Source organism: Cyrtonyx montezumae, unplaced genomic scaffold (genome assembly GCF_038088225.1).
Source record: "Cyrtonyx montezumae isolate F1298 unplaced genomic scaffold, pur_monq_1.0 scaffold_2, whole genome shotgun sequence".
Classification (NCBI taxonomy): Eukaryota; Metazoa; Chordata; class Aves; order Galliformes; family Odontophoridae; genus Cyrtonyx; species Cyrtonyx montezumae.
The window spans coordinates 51,317,624-51,332,187 of record NW_027071936.1 but is presented as its reverse complement, the minus strand read 5'-3'; the positions used below and the strand labels follow the sequence as shown (position 1 = coordinate 51,332,187).

General features: G+C 37.7%; 1 protein-coding gene across 1 annotated transcript in view; it reads right to left on the bottom strand.

Annotated features, from left to right (window-relative positions):
- Positions 1–1,622: 1,622 nt before the first annotated feature.
- SEL1L3 (SEL1L family member 3) overlaps positions 1,623–14,564 on the bottom strand; it is a 30,622-nt gene continuing 17,680 nt past the window's right edge. The window contains exons 12-24 of the mRNA XM_065735710.1: positions 13,809–13,928; positions 13,126–13,266; positions 12,847–12,909; positions 11,446–11,622; positions 10,733–10,860; positions 9,537–9,620; positions 8,456–8,546; positions 8,261–8,345; positions 5,879–5,988; positions 5,119–5,246; positions 3,570–3,672; positions 3,408–3,480; positions 1,623–2,432 (exon numbers count right to left, since the gene is read on the bottom strand). Of these exons, the coding sequence (XP_065591782.1) occupies positions 2,266–2,432; positions 3,408–3,480; positions 3,570–3,672; positions 5,119–5,246; positions 5,879–5,988; positions 8,261–8,345; positions 8,456–8,546; positions 9,537–9,620; positions 10,733–10,860; positions 11,446–11,622; positions 12,847–12,909; positions 13,126–13,266; positions 13,809–13,928 (1,470 nt within the window). The 3' untranslated portion in view covers positions 1,623–2,265. The remainder of the gene's footprint in view (positions 2,433–3,407; positions 3,481–3,569; positions 3,673–5,118; positions 5,247–5,878; positions 5,989–8,260; positions 8,346–8,455; positions 8,547–9,536; positions 9,621–10,732; positions 10,861–11,445; positions 11,623–12,846; positions 12,910–13,125; positions 13,267–13,808; positions 13,929–14,564) is intronic.

Below are 14,564 nucleotides of genomic sequence, written 5' to 3'. Positions count from 1 at the left end.
TTACTAGGACTACACGGTCCACCTTTCATAGCCCTGAACAGATGGAAGTCAGAGTTTGGCAACTTGCTGCACGGTCTTCAAACTGATAAGGGGCCTGGAGCTATGGTGTTGGAAGACAAACGTTGTGTTCTCTGGCCTGACTCTGGAAGTTGAAGCCTTCAACTTAGTATCAGGATGTAGCAGTCAGAGTGGATGGCTTGTCTGGGATCCTGGAAATCTGGAAGGATCATCGCACTCCTATCCTGAGAGAGCATGCATCATTATACTTCCTGAGAGCTGCATCTTGAACTTTTTTTAATGGGGAATTTGTATTGCCGCTCCACAGACTGCTGTTTTGACCATGGTTCATAGTGGTGACATCTTGTCACCAGTACTGTTGTGAACCAGGAAACTGTCACCTTCAGCCTTGTATTGGTTCCACTAACAAACTTGCATATGGTGTTTTTTCTGCTCCTGTGTGAGCGTTCATGGGATCAGCAGATGAACTGATGTAGATGCGCTTCATATCCATTTGTTTCCAGACAGCTGCCTTCAACATGGCTTATCCTTCACATTGCTGCTGTCACTGCTGAAATGTACCACCACACTGCCTTGATGTGCTCACATTCAGTGTACCGTCTCCATAAATGTTCAGCAAGTTTTGAAAGTCAAGAAAGTCAATAAATGCAATTTTTTCCACAGAGGAATCAAATGACACACCTTTTCATACGTACTTCCACGTCAGACTCCAATTTATCAGACTGCCCCTCTGCTGCCATCTTTCACATGGCAATGAAATGTAATGTGATACTGGTGGGAAGGTTTAACCTCTACTGTCATAGCACCAAATGTACATTTGATGTTGTGGGCCAGCATAACAAAATAGGAGGCATTACTTTTGGAGCAGCTCTCATAAAAGTGAAGTTCCTTTGTAAACGCTTTGCAATACCTAGCAACTGGAGAAACATATACTGGTGTGCGTGTATACATATATACGTATTTCAATCACTCTTTGAAGGTGTTTTTTTTTCCCTCCCAGGACTGTTCTGGGAGAATGCTGTGTTGTCCAAATAAAGTAATAGCTGACTGTCCCACTTTAAGAAAACAGACACCTAGATAATATTCTCAAACTTTTGCAATAGAAAGATAATATTATAGGAGAATCTCACCTGAAAAGTGCTTTAAAAAAATCCTCACATTAAAGCTGAATTAGAAAAATATTTTTATTTACAAGCGTAAATAATGTAGTGCAAGGAGAGTGGATTTAACCCTCAGTAATGCATAGATTGATGCAGTTTATACTCTGTGATCTAAATACATTTGCAGAAGTGAATGTACATCTGCATTAGAAGTCAGACCTCTCCTATGGTCACTTACCTCACAGCTGTAAATCAGACAGAAGACATTTGCACCGTATTCTTATTATCCACATTTTCCACCTAACGTTAAATCAAACAAGAGGTATCTTTTAAGAGGTACTATAGAATCTGAAATATATCCTTTTGAGTGTTACTTGTGTAACCTGAAGAAAATGAATTGTTCACTCAGTGTCACTGGGTAACACTTAAACATTCTTTTATTTTTTGATTAAGGACTCACTCTAATCAATATGTCTTGGGTGGAGGAAATATTAATTGTTGTGTTCCTAGAACGCTGACACTCATGAAACTTTGACATTTCAAGGGTTAGCCAGTAGTACTGCGACATTATGACTGTGTTGCAAATCCTCCCAGTGCTTTTCTTTCAAAAGAGAATATTTTCTGCACCAAAGAATTATGATGGAATATAAGGTGTCAAAAAGTAACTGTTACAGATACCAAATTCCAGGCTGCAGTTGCATAGAACTTGGAAAGTGGTGGTGGTTGGATTTCACTTCTATATTTCTCAGTTGGAAGCATGGAAGACTTTAGTAGTTGTACCAGTAAAGTGACCTTTACTGCTTTTGAGCTTATCTAGTAAGTTATAAGATACGTGAGTAAAATATTTGCTTCAATCAAAACCAGGGGGAGTTTTTGCATCAGTTAGGTATTGACTTTGTCTTCCTCTAGTCCTTCAATAAAATACACAGTGATCATTTGTTGGGTACAGTAAGATAAGTTCTATTCCCTGTTTGGAGTGTTAAAGTTATTATAGGGGTGGTTTTCTACTACAGTAACTAGATCTGTGGATTTCCCTGTAATTTTGGCTGCTGGGCTGTATTGTTAATGCTACTAATAAGGTTGGTTGCCAGTTCTTAGATTTTTGGTCGTTCGTATCTCATATTCCTATCAGCCTTAAGAATACACCTCAGCTGGTAACGAGAGGATTCAGAGGGTTTAACTCCTGCTGTGCTAAGTCATTTGATAAACTAGATTCATCTTGTTGCACTGGTCTTGTAGCATCCTCACTGCTGTTCCCTGAGGAAGAAGGTTCAGCCAATGACGGTTCCGATCTTGTTCCAAGAGAATTACTGGCTTTAGAAAAACACCAGAAGAAATGATTAAAAAAACTCCTCCATTTCATGTAAGAAATGAAAATTAAAAACACATCAATCTTTAAATGTTATGTGGCTATACAAGTGCAGTATAAAGACGATACTCAAAGGTTAGGAAATATACAATAATTTCTTTTAAAAAGAGTATCTGTAACTTTAACTATGCCATTTGTACATATGCATTGTGACTCATGAGTTCCATCACTTAAAGCTACTAAGAAAGGAAAAGCACTTTACCAAGCGTATTATTTACAGTGATGTCCTCAATGCTGTCTAGTAATCAGAAAATGCAAATAACCTTATACTTAATATTGAAAAAAATATATATATTTTAAAATACTATTCCCTTTTGGTGTAGGTTTGCAACTTGGAAACTGTTTTTTCTGTATTACAGAAATACGTTTTTCTTTTCCTTATTTCTTCTAAAGAAAATGCATTCAGTGGAAGAAAACTCTCTAGTTCTGGATAGGAAGAATCTGAATTGCTGATTCAGTGTATTTACTGATTCTGTTACTGGTCTGAAGAGGAACTGACTACTCTCAAGTTATTCCTCTGTACTAGTTCTCTGACCTGCACTTTTCTCCCCACATTCTACCTGAATGGATCCAGTTGTACAGAACATGGGATGCAGTCTCACACGCTGAAGTAACAATGTATGAACTCACACAGTCATACAATTGGTGACTGCATAATCTCCTGCAGTTAGCGTTTTTATTAAGAATCAAAGGTTTTATCAAGGGAAATTCTCAAGAAATGAACAGGTTTAAACCAGTGACCTGTGTCTCACTTCATGTGCTTCTTTTCAACAATCAAACAATGACTTGTATGTCAAAGGACTTGCTGTGCATAGCCAGCTCTCCCATATCTAGAATTCCCACGGTTATTTTTCAAGTTCTGACTGAAACAAAAAGATCACTCCTATTATTTATTCAGTTTTGTTATGACAGATACCTACCAGATAGAGTCTGGAAATAGTGCACTGCAAATGCAACCAGAATTGATATAACAAAGGTTCCCATGAAATATATCTGTGACAGGAAGATTAAAAATATGTTAGATCAGTGCAAAGCCAAGATAGTGCTCCAAATGCTGCATGTAGCAAAGGAACAATACATACCAAAGTAGACTGTAAAATATTGTTCCAGAAAACTCTCATGTAGAAATAAAGCAATGCTAATGAGCATGGGCTAATTGATTCTTGGTTACTATGATTCCAGCACCTATAACCAAAGATTAAATAAACTAATTAGTCCTTCTTTGCAATTTTGTGGCATCTGTAATCTGGGACTCTCCAGTGTGTTTGCAGTAGCATATAACAACAAGTAGATATGATTAGCAGTATCTCACAGATGGTAAAGTAAAAATTCAAAGAAATACCAGATTAACCTCATTTTGCACTGAATACCTTACCCTAGGAGTATTTAATTTTTTTTCTGATTAGTCAACAACTGGTCTAGACATCTAGGCTGTCCTTGCTGAGAAACCACAGTACAATTTCATATCCAAGATATTTTATAACTCAGCAGTTGGACTGGATTCAAGATTAGGGCTACAAAGCTCTGCTGTCTGTGCAGAAGGCTGGTGCCTGAACTCCTTTAGGGGCAACGGAGTATTACGTAGTGCACACCAGCTGCTAGGGATCTGTCGTGGTGTGAACTGAGTTGTGTTCTTGGTTTCATAAGTTAGGACTTTCCCAACCATGAGAGTTTCAACTTCTAAATCACAGATACCTTTAGCTTGAATTGATAGATTAAATTTTTTTAACCAAGCTGGGGAGGTGTGTGTGGGTGGGAGGTGTATGTGTGCATGTGCCCTTCTGGACAAAAGTGCAGAATGATGGGAGATCACCGCAGTGCTGCCCACTCTGCAGTTATTCTCCCTGCGAAGCAGGTGTGTTCAGCTCAAGTGAAGGTAAAATTCAAGTTCAAGTTTATAATCCATGGAAAACCTACTTAGCTGACAGCTAATTTCATGTGAATTGAAGGTAATTTAAGGTTGGCAAATTAACAAGTGAAGCCCTAGCATTGTTATTTCCAAATAATGTGTAAGCTTCCAGTTCTCACCATGTATTTCCAACACATGTATGTTGATTAATCTAGGGCAAAGAAACCTAAGATTTGTGCTGGAATGGGAGATCTTTAGGTGATTCCTGCATGTATAGTACTTGCACAGCAGCTGAGGCAGTGGATCTACAACATTCTCCTATCTACCATTGTGCCACCTCAGTGCCAGGATGACGTGTATAGCACAGTATGAACAGGTATGCACTGGAATGTCTTTGCACAAACAGCAGAAGGAGCTGCTATTATCCCAGTTACAAAGTTTTAAATCCTATATTCTGTATTTATTACCCCCAAAAATGTTTTTGGACAGATGCAAATAGTCAGTGACTAAGCTAGGAACTTAAGAATGTAGAATTGGAAAAGGCCATCTGGATCATATCTAGTCCCTGCTAATTCAGGGAACCACATACAATCAGATCTCGCATAACAAGCATCAATGAAAGTATATCTAGCAGATAAAGCATTTAAAACATGCTGACCTTAACCTGCCTTAAATCATACGGGTGAATGAAGTTAATAATTATTAGGAATTGCTGTTCTCCAAAGTAAATGCTACTCTTGGAAAAACAGAAGATAAGGTAAAAAAAAACCCAAAAACCTCACCTGTAATAAAGTTCCTGAAGAAGTGAAGTGTTACCAGAATGCAAGGCCTGATCAATTTCCAAGTGATCCAGAATGTAGGAAGGTATGGAGTTGCCCTCTTCTATGAGAAGGGCCAAATTAAAGAAACCCTAATAATAATAATAAAAAGCATATATGCATTTTAACCATTAATATTCCACGTATGTAGAATCTAAGTATCAAGTATCTAAACAGTTATATTAGTGTAATGTGACATTCACTGAATAATTACAAAAGCCTTACTTCCTAACTGTATACTAAGCTAAATACAGAAAATGCAAAAGTAGTAGCATTCATTTGTTGTGACAGTTTTCTCAGAAACTACTTGGAAAAAGACTTGAGCTTTCTTGTCTTTATTTGTGCTTTAAACACAGCCACTGTATTAAACCATAACGTCTCATCAGTGAGAGAAACATGGACTAAAAGCAGGATTGGATTCCTGTTCTGTTACCATTTAAATCTCCTCTATGTAATTATGTAGACCAACAGAAATCAGAGCAATGAAACTGAGAGGAGAAATTTGCTCCAAGCAATTTAAATCCTTAACGTTACACTCAGCCTACTTGGACTTTTCACTTTCAGCTTTTAATACAACCTAACTCTCTGCACATCCTTCTATTCTAGATCTACCTTCAATTACTATGGAATAGTAACTATTGATGCACAAATACCAGTCTCAGATGAATCATAAGATTGCTCTAAACTCTAGTGTTTTACTAACAGATTACAACAGCAGACCTACCTGTGAATCTCCCTCTAACGCAGCTTGTGCATACATCCGCACCGACAGCTCGAGGTCTTTAGACTGATTCTGGTAACCATAGTAGTAGAAGTCTCCCATCTTCAAATAAACTGTGGAAGAAACCAGCAGCATGTTATTTAAAGAATTAGTAGAGGCAGAATAAAGTAATCAGTATTGGGATGGAGAATTTCATAATCTTTCTATTTAAATCACTGTATAAAAATAGGGGCACTCTTCCTCACTCGTTTCTACAGCTACTTTATTATCAGGCTGACAACTGAAAATACTTATCCTGGCTGAATATTTTCATGGTTGCTCTTCAGTAAATTAATTCAGTAAATGGTCATTACTACTTTATAAAAAAAAAACCAAACAAACAACAAAACAACCCTGCTTGCCGCATCTGTCAGTCTCTCTTTGGGCAACCTGTAGCCCACTATTCAGGTCAGCTTTACTACCTTAGTAAGACCTAAAGCATACTATTTAAGAGCTCATTCTGTGACTGTCTCTATGAAAGCTGAACACACGTCAAAAGTTACAGAGGTTTGCTGATGATAATTTCATTTGTTTCAAATTCAGTCCAACCCAGGACAAATGCTGGGGTCGAATTTTTCTAGTACAACCAACAGCTTCCCTACAAATACCCTTCTCTGCTACTGCACAGTAATGAAACATTGCAAAAGAGCAGAGCATTGATTCAGGAGCCAGCATGTCACTGCACTAACATATGCTGAAGAGTTTATGAGCTTCCCTGATTATGTCCATGCTTATCTGACTTCAACTGTCTCCTTCTTCATGGTAAGGGTGACAGAGCGCTGGCACAGGCTGCCCAGAGAGGTGGTGCAGTCTCCTTCTCTGGAGACATTCAAGACCTACCTGTGCAACCTGGGCTAGGGAGCTGCTTTGGCAGGGGGGTTGGACTTGATGATCTCTAGAGGTCCCTTCCAACCCCTACAATTCTGTGAGGCAGACAGCTGGAAACAGTTCCAGGCTTTGTTATCTATGTCTATTGCTGTTGTTCAGAAATCCCACTTTGTTTTGTTTGTTTGTTTTACTGTGAACTACAGTAGAGCTCTTCCGGGAAGCAAGTCAGCTCCAACAGCAATGGCAGAAAGAGAATATGCGCTGGCTGACAAGGATGTGGAGTGGTAGCACAAAAACACTGCAGTGAATCACAGAGGAGAGAGTTCTGCTTAACTGTAGTAGGCATGTCATTTCAGCCTTGTCATGAGAACTCTCCAGGTATAACGAGTGGCATTGTGGTCACACTGTTGTTGATAATGGAGCTCTCAGAATCCCTGCTGCCAGGATTAGACTCTCTTACAAGGAGGATCTGATCCTCTACTAATGCAGAAAGGGACCTAAGATTATGCTATTTATGTCAAAAGAGAAAAAGTAATAAAATCCTTCGTTTGCTGAAGTCAACAAGTTGTCTTTCCTTCAGTGGAATGACAGTCTCACCTCAATGAGTTCATGAGATTCAGAAGCTCTTCTAAAGTAAGTTTTCACCAGTGGATCTGTAAGATTGTCAAAAACTGCACCTTGCAAAGTTATCAACAAACTCCTCACAAAAACTAACCGAGTTTGTCAGCTCCTGCAGCTTGAAGCTCTATCAATGTGGTATTTAGTTCTAGTGCTACCATGTATTTAAAAAATAGCCTTAATTTTCTTTAGACTGCACTCTTTTATGTTTTTATTACAAAGGACTGAAAATTTCCTGTGAAACAGATGAGCTCATTGATATACTAAACTCCACCAAGGGTAATAAAAATGATTTTAGAAGCTAAAAATCACAGATTTATTAACTTTTAAGACTACAGGAATCTAATTTATGCGTGAAGGAACAAGACGCATACCTCTTGTTTTACAGAGGCAGGGAATCTTTCAGTTGCCCCATGGTGATCTGTGCCTATGTTGATAAACTCTGTACCCTAACAGAAAAACTCGCAATAAATTAATTTAGCCTTCATTTGTTTCTCATGACTCAATTATGATATGGAAGAATATTTGCTTTTGGATTTTCTCTCTGATAAACTAAACAGTGTGAGCTCTTAAAGTCCGCTGCTATTTTTTTCCTTCAATGTTGAGTCAATTGCTCAGGCTCCTAAATGTCTGGTGCTTTCTAAGCACAGTGTTTCTTTTTTCTTTTTAATAGTTCCTCAGTATTTTATCCTAGAAAACAGAAATTCTTTAGAAAAAGTCTTCTGAAACATAATACTTAAAGCACTTCTTTTCTAATATTCCTATCAAGATACTGAAAAGGAATTCTGATAAGCATGGATTACTCTTTCCTTAGCTTGCTCACTCACACAGCTGCAACAAATATAAGTTCGAAAATTAAAAAAAGTATTTAAAAATTCAGAAAGAATTCCTTATACATACCAAATGAGGGTGCATTGATTTGAGACACAGAGAAATTGTAGTATCTCCAAACACAATCAATTGCTAGGTATTTTCTTGCTAGATCCTTGAAAGAAAATGAATTCATCCATTTATATCATGCACAAGAAATTAGGATCACCTTCCTATTAGCAAGTGTTCCTTTTAGAGTAATGAGTTGTGAATACATGTACTTACTGGTCTTTCTTCACAGATGTGGGCTAAATTTGACTGTGAAACCTCAATCCCAGTTTCAGCTGCTAGAACATAGTACAGCAAAGCTTCATGCCTAAAATTAAGTAAAATAAATTAGTGAAATTCTTAACAAAAATCACAAGCATTTTAGTTTCAGCTGTGTGTGGTGATAAGACAAGGGGAAATGGCCACAAACTGAAGCATAGGAAGTTCTGCACAAAGTGTGTGTGGGAACTTCTTCAGTGCTCAATGCTTCACAGACTTGATCTCTAGAAGTTCTTTCCAACCCCTACAGTTCTGTGATTCTGTGAAAATTACTACATAAACTGATAAAACCACCTAGGAGCAAAACCTGAGTACAAGGTTTAAAAGCAAAAGGCTGATATTCCCATGCAACAGCTACATCTACTGGCAGTGCGTGGTGTAACAAGTATTGCTGGATCAAGAATTTTCAGTCCTCTCTTGTATGGAATCTAGATTGGCTCTAGTGTGCATTTCTCCTTTTAAAGTGCAACACTGATGACATAGCTATATTGATATTAAGCTCAATAATCTATTTAAATGTTTTGGATATGACATTCTTAGTAGACTCTTACTCTCTGCTCTCAAAAAACAGCCATTATTAGCCTGTTTAAACCTGTCAAACATTCATCTGGCTACGTCTCTGAAACACTTTACCTGTTGCTTTACATTACTTTGTTCTAGCTTGACTATTGGTATATAAATACTATTGGTATTTCGGAGCAAGAATTGTCTCTTAACATTAGAGTGGGTAAGTAAAGAAGCGTTGGTCCCTCTATAGGCTCTAAGCATTTCATTTATTGTAAAGCAAGCAATAGAACATAATTTTGCATTTCCAAAATAGCATTTCAGTATACCAGTATAGTGCTGTAGAATTCAGGACAATTCCTGCTTCTCTTTACATCAGTGGGTGTTTTGCCACTGTTTTTGGTACTGCTGTTATTTACTTTTTTGTAATTTAATTTTTTTTGAGTTGATGGCCTAATGTTAATTATTTTATAAAGTAAATAAAAAAAAAACAACACAATAGAATGTGAACTTGAAGGGAACAGAACAAACATACCATGAAAGTTCCAGATAAGCATTGAGTGCTTTCCTAATGACATGACCTAAGTAACCATTCTTCTCTGCAATATGTTTTGCCCAGCTGTAGAAAAGAACAAGCAAAGTATTAAAAGCTGTGCTCCTGTATTTTTCAATTCACTTTGATGTGAAGAACACAAAAGGATACGGGATCACCTTTGGACTTCCTTCATAAGATAAACTAGGGGATTTCACAGTAGTTGCTGCAATAGTCTTGCAGGTGTTGACTGAACAGGTCCTGGAGCATGTCCAGAGAAGGGCAGTGAAGATGGTGAGGGATCTGGAGCGCAAGTCTTATGAGGAGCAGCTGAGGGAACTGGGATTTCAGTCTGGAGAAGATGAGGCTCAGGGAAGACCTTATTGCTCCCTACAACTACCTGAAAGGAGGCTGTGACAAGGTGAGGGGGGCAGCCTCTTTTCCTACACAACTAGAGACAGGACTAGAGGGAATGGCCTCAAGTTGTGCCAGGGGAGGTTCCAACTGAATATAAGGAAAATTTCCACTCCAAAAGAGTGGCCATGTGCTGGAATGGGTTCTCCAGGGAGATAGCTGAGTCGCCACTCCTGGAAGCATTCAAGAAAAACTTAGATGTTGTACTAAGAGATATGGTTTACTGGAGAAATACTGATGATAGACTGTTGGACTATATTACCTTGGAGGTCTTTTCCTACCTTGGTGACTCCATAATTCTATGAATAAGAACATATTTATCTATTCGTCTCCATAAGCATATCAGAAATATTGTGTTTTTTCTTGTCTTTTTTTCTTTCTTTTTTTGAAAAAAGAAAACCCAAACACCAAATGCCCAAACGTAGTGCAAAGTGCTATAATTTCCCATCAGCCTCTTTGTCTCACAAGTCTGACATCTCTTAACATGCTAATATGCACTGCTGTGTTTTATACTACCTGCATTTTCTTTTCCTGCCCTTGGATCAACTCAGAGAGCCAATGTACTTGGGTGCATCTGAATGTCCACCAGAAGTACTCAGCATCTCTCAGAATCTACCGGTGATTTAAATAATATTAACAGGGATCAAACTTTACTACAGATTTATTTCTCAGGGAGGTAAACACCATGAAATAGATGTTTTGACTGTGGACTTAAAAATCATCAGTAATCAAAATAACATTAACAGAAAATAAATTCCCCTTTAGCAAATGATTTTATTCCTTACATCACAGCTTTTTCTGGATCTCTGGGGAATTCTTCCATATTTCCCGTGATGTAGTACAGGGAACACCGTAAAGTCCCTTCTATATGTCCTCCTTGAGCAGCTTTGTAGAAATACTGTGCAGCAACTGTCTGTGAAGAAACAAAACACAATTAACAACCCTACACTGTTAATGCTTATTGAATTTTGGTCCCCAGGTCTCATTTCATTAAATACATTTAAAAAGACAGCTGGCAGATGTAGGCAAACCACTTACAGCTACTCTTAGTGTATTTAGGTGAAAATAATTTCTTTTACTTTTTGAGAATTCAGGCTGGAAAAGATTTTTAAAAACTAGAATTCTGAATGAAAAATTCAAGAGCAGAGTAACATAACTTATATGTGAATAAACCTTCTTTTCCAGGAGGCTGGGAATAACAGCAATGCTCAGTGTGTCTTGCTGTGCACAACCACCACCCTCAAGTCTCTGAAAGTGATTAGTAAAAGATAGGCTGTGCAGGCAGGGCCAGAGCCACAAAAGCAGGAAGGATGCTTTGCTGCAAGTGCTTTGTTTCTAAATCAAAGGAACACAAACACACACAGCTGGGATACTTGAATAACATTCTAAGAAAAAACATCAAAAACCAGCAGAGTGAACACAGCAGTCTCAAGAACGAAGCCAAAATTTGTAAATGAGGCACTAATGTAAACAATACCACTATGAAATATTTACTCACTTGATTTCTGCCGGGTACTCCGGGGTAAATCCCATCTAAATAAAGGACACCAAGATTGTAGGATGCATCTGGATTTCCCAATTCTTCAGCAATTAACCAGTGTTTGGCTGCTTTTCTGTAGTCTCTTCTAAAATTGTGGTAATACCATCCCAGTCCGTTCACTGCTTGGGGCAAGCCCTCAGGGAAGAAGAGCAGACTCGGGTCACACATTTAGCTTTGCTTTGGGTCATGTTGCACTCCCAACCTGCTGCCCAATTTTAGGTGCTCTCATGGGCTTTCCTGTCTGAACACTTGCACACACATTCAATGAAAATTCCAATTGGAATGGAGGGATATAAAGGTTTACTGCTTTTCTGGGTTTTGTTTTGTTTTTTGTTTTTGTTTTTTTCATTGAGCTTTTCTTCCATATGACCTCATCATAATAGATAATAAAGTCAGTCCCCTCAGTATCTGTCAGGCTGTTCATTAAGAAATGATTACACTCTGAAATCAAGCTACTCTGTCTTATTCTACAGAGTCTCAGCCATGTCTGCATTCAGATCTGTACTTTGTGACAAGACCAAACAGACCATTTTTCACTCATTTTCTCTGCAAAGCCTAAATGGAAGACCTATCCTTGTGAATCTGCAGTGAAAATAAGGGAAGGCACCGAGAGAAGCCAGGTAGATAACCACACTTCCAGACAGGATTAGCAATCAAAACCCAACTTCTTTTAAACTAGAATATCTCCCTAGGAAGAAATAAGGAGCAGAGATGGCCAGAGAGAGAGTGAGGTCTTTTCCCAGTCATGAGCATCCATATAAAAGTTGATACTCTAAGCAAACACAGAAAACTAACCATAAAACATCACTGCTCAGAAGCTGTGGGGCAGAGAGCCACCACTCTTCTGAGTTCAGCTCTTGCTCTGCAGAAATGCATTGTCATTCAGTGTCTTTACCCTTTTCCTTTAATATTACAACTTAACTTTATTATTACAGCAGAGCTTGCTGGCATGGAATTTTAAAGGCAAAAACTCTACCTAGCGACTATGGTGAGACCAGCACATTGAAAACTCAAGTCTGCTGAGTTTTCAACTCATTAAAAAAAAACATACTTAGGAACACAAGGCAGAAACATACTTATGTGTGAGCTACTCACTCTGTAAGTCACTTAACCATCATCAAGTTCAGAAAGACAAAGAAAATTCTTTTTATCCTCTAAAATTTTGGCTGATTTTGCATGATCTAGTCTCCCAGTTTGGGAAAATAAGGTTTTCACCATTTAAGGTGAAGGCAATGGGAAACCCAGCTATTATTTACACAAAATTATAATATACATTTTTATACTTTATATTAAAGCAGAGGACATTATTATTAGCAGCTACCACACAAATTCTATGATAAAACATTAGTTATATTTTACCTTGGCTGCTGCTTTCTTCATCAGTTCTAAAGCAAGTTTTGTGTTTTTTTTCACACCTTGGCCCTAAGAAATGTATAGTGAAACAATCATTGCTTAACAATTACAGAATACATGCTGATGAAAATTCATGTATGTAATTCCAAATGCATTTTAACATCAATACGAACATTTACTTTGTTATTCAGCTTTAAAAAGCTATCATTTAAAATGCAGCTTTGTGCCCATCATTCACAACTAAAACCATGAGTTTCTGAGTGAACAACATGAAACAGTACTTACCTTAAACAACACAATGGCATAATCATATATTAGCACTGGATCTTCTGTTTCTATTGCACCCTTTGCATACCATTCTATTGCTGCTTCAGGATTTTTTGCCACTCCTTGTTGGCCCCAAAACAGCATCTGAGCCAATCGTTGCTAAAAGAAGATAAAGTAAGGACCAACATTACAAATATTAGGACTGAAACTGGGAATTGTCAGTAGAATCCACTTTTGCAGGATTAGATGGACTTTAAATGAGTGAAGAAACAATATCACTTTGAGATACAGTTATGTCTTTAACAGTTTGGGTGAAATTGGTTATCAGGAATCTTCATAGAGCTTCCTGATGGTGAAATGTACTGATGAAGGCAGTGGTAAGTGTATGCAAATCATATGATTCAGTATTACAACAAACAATGATGATCTGAAGTTAGCAGCAATGACTGAACCACATCAAAGAAGAACCCAAGGAAAATGATCAGAGGAGTTTGCCACATCTCGACAACTCTTTCTGTGCCCTGTTACAGCTTTTTACATGGCCACTGGATATTTTCAGACAGAAACATGGGAAACAGTACAAGATTTTAAATAAGAAGAAATTTTGTGTAAGTCTGCCTGCTGCACTCTACTTCATAACTCTAGTGATGCATTTATGTGATGTGTGTATTAAACCAAGAAGGAGAAGTATTATTTTATACCTGTGCAGCTGCGTTTCCTCTTGTTGCTTCATGTTTTAACCACATAAAGACATCTCCATTTTCTTTTGTTTGAGCTTTAAGCAGCTCATCATCCATTAGCCTTACAGTTTCAACAAATGCCTGAACAGTAAGTGAACAGAATAAAAAGTATTACACAATAAATTCAAACACCAGCCACCTAATGAAGTTGCCTGTTTTCTACTTATCCTTTAAAATCTGTGTCCAGTTGTGAGTTTTAAAATTCTCACTTCCTCTTTGCTGACTATAATTACAGAATGTCCCTACCTCAAGTGTAAATCTACTTACTGCTTCATTATACTACACAGCTCTAAGTCCACACTATGATGGAAAAGTATGTCAACATGTCCACAGCAGGAAAAAAACTGTCAGTTTTGAATGCACTTAATAATGACAAAGAAGTACTTTTGAATACATTTGAAATAAAAGGAACAGAGTTTTCAAGGGATTTTAAGGCTTTTTAGTTTGTAAAGTCTTCAAACAAAACCCAAAATCTGTCAGAAAGTTCAATGAAGACATGCCCTACATTACAGCATTCTTATTTAAGTGGCTGTCTGATTGTTCTTAAGCAATCAAAATCTCTTATGGTTTTTTTTTTTTGTGTGTACAGTAATCAATAATTATTCTTTCTGATAGGTCAAAATTCTAGTACTGGCCTACCTCGAGTAGTCTTTACAGAAAAGCCGTGCTACCTCCTGCTCTGCAACGAATTCTGAGATCATTTCACTGTAACTCTAC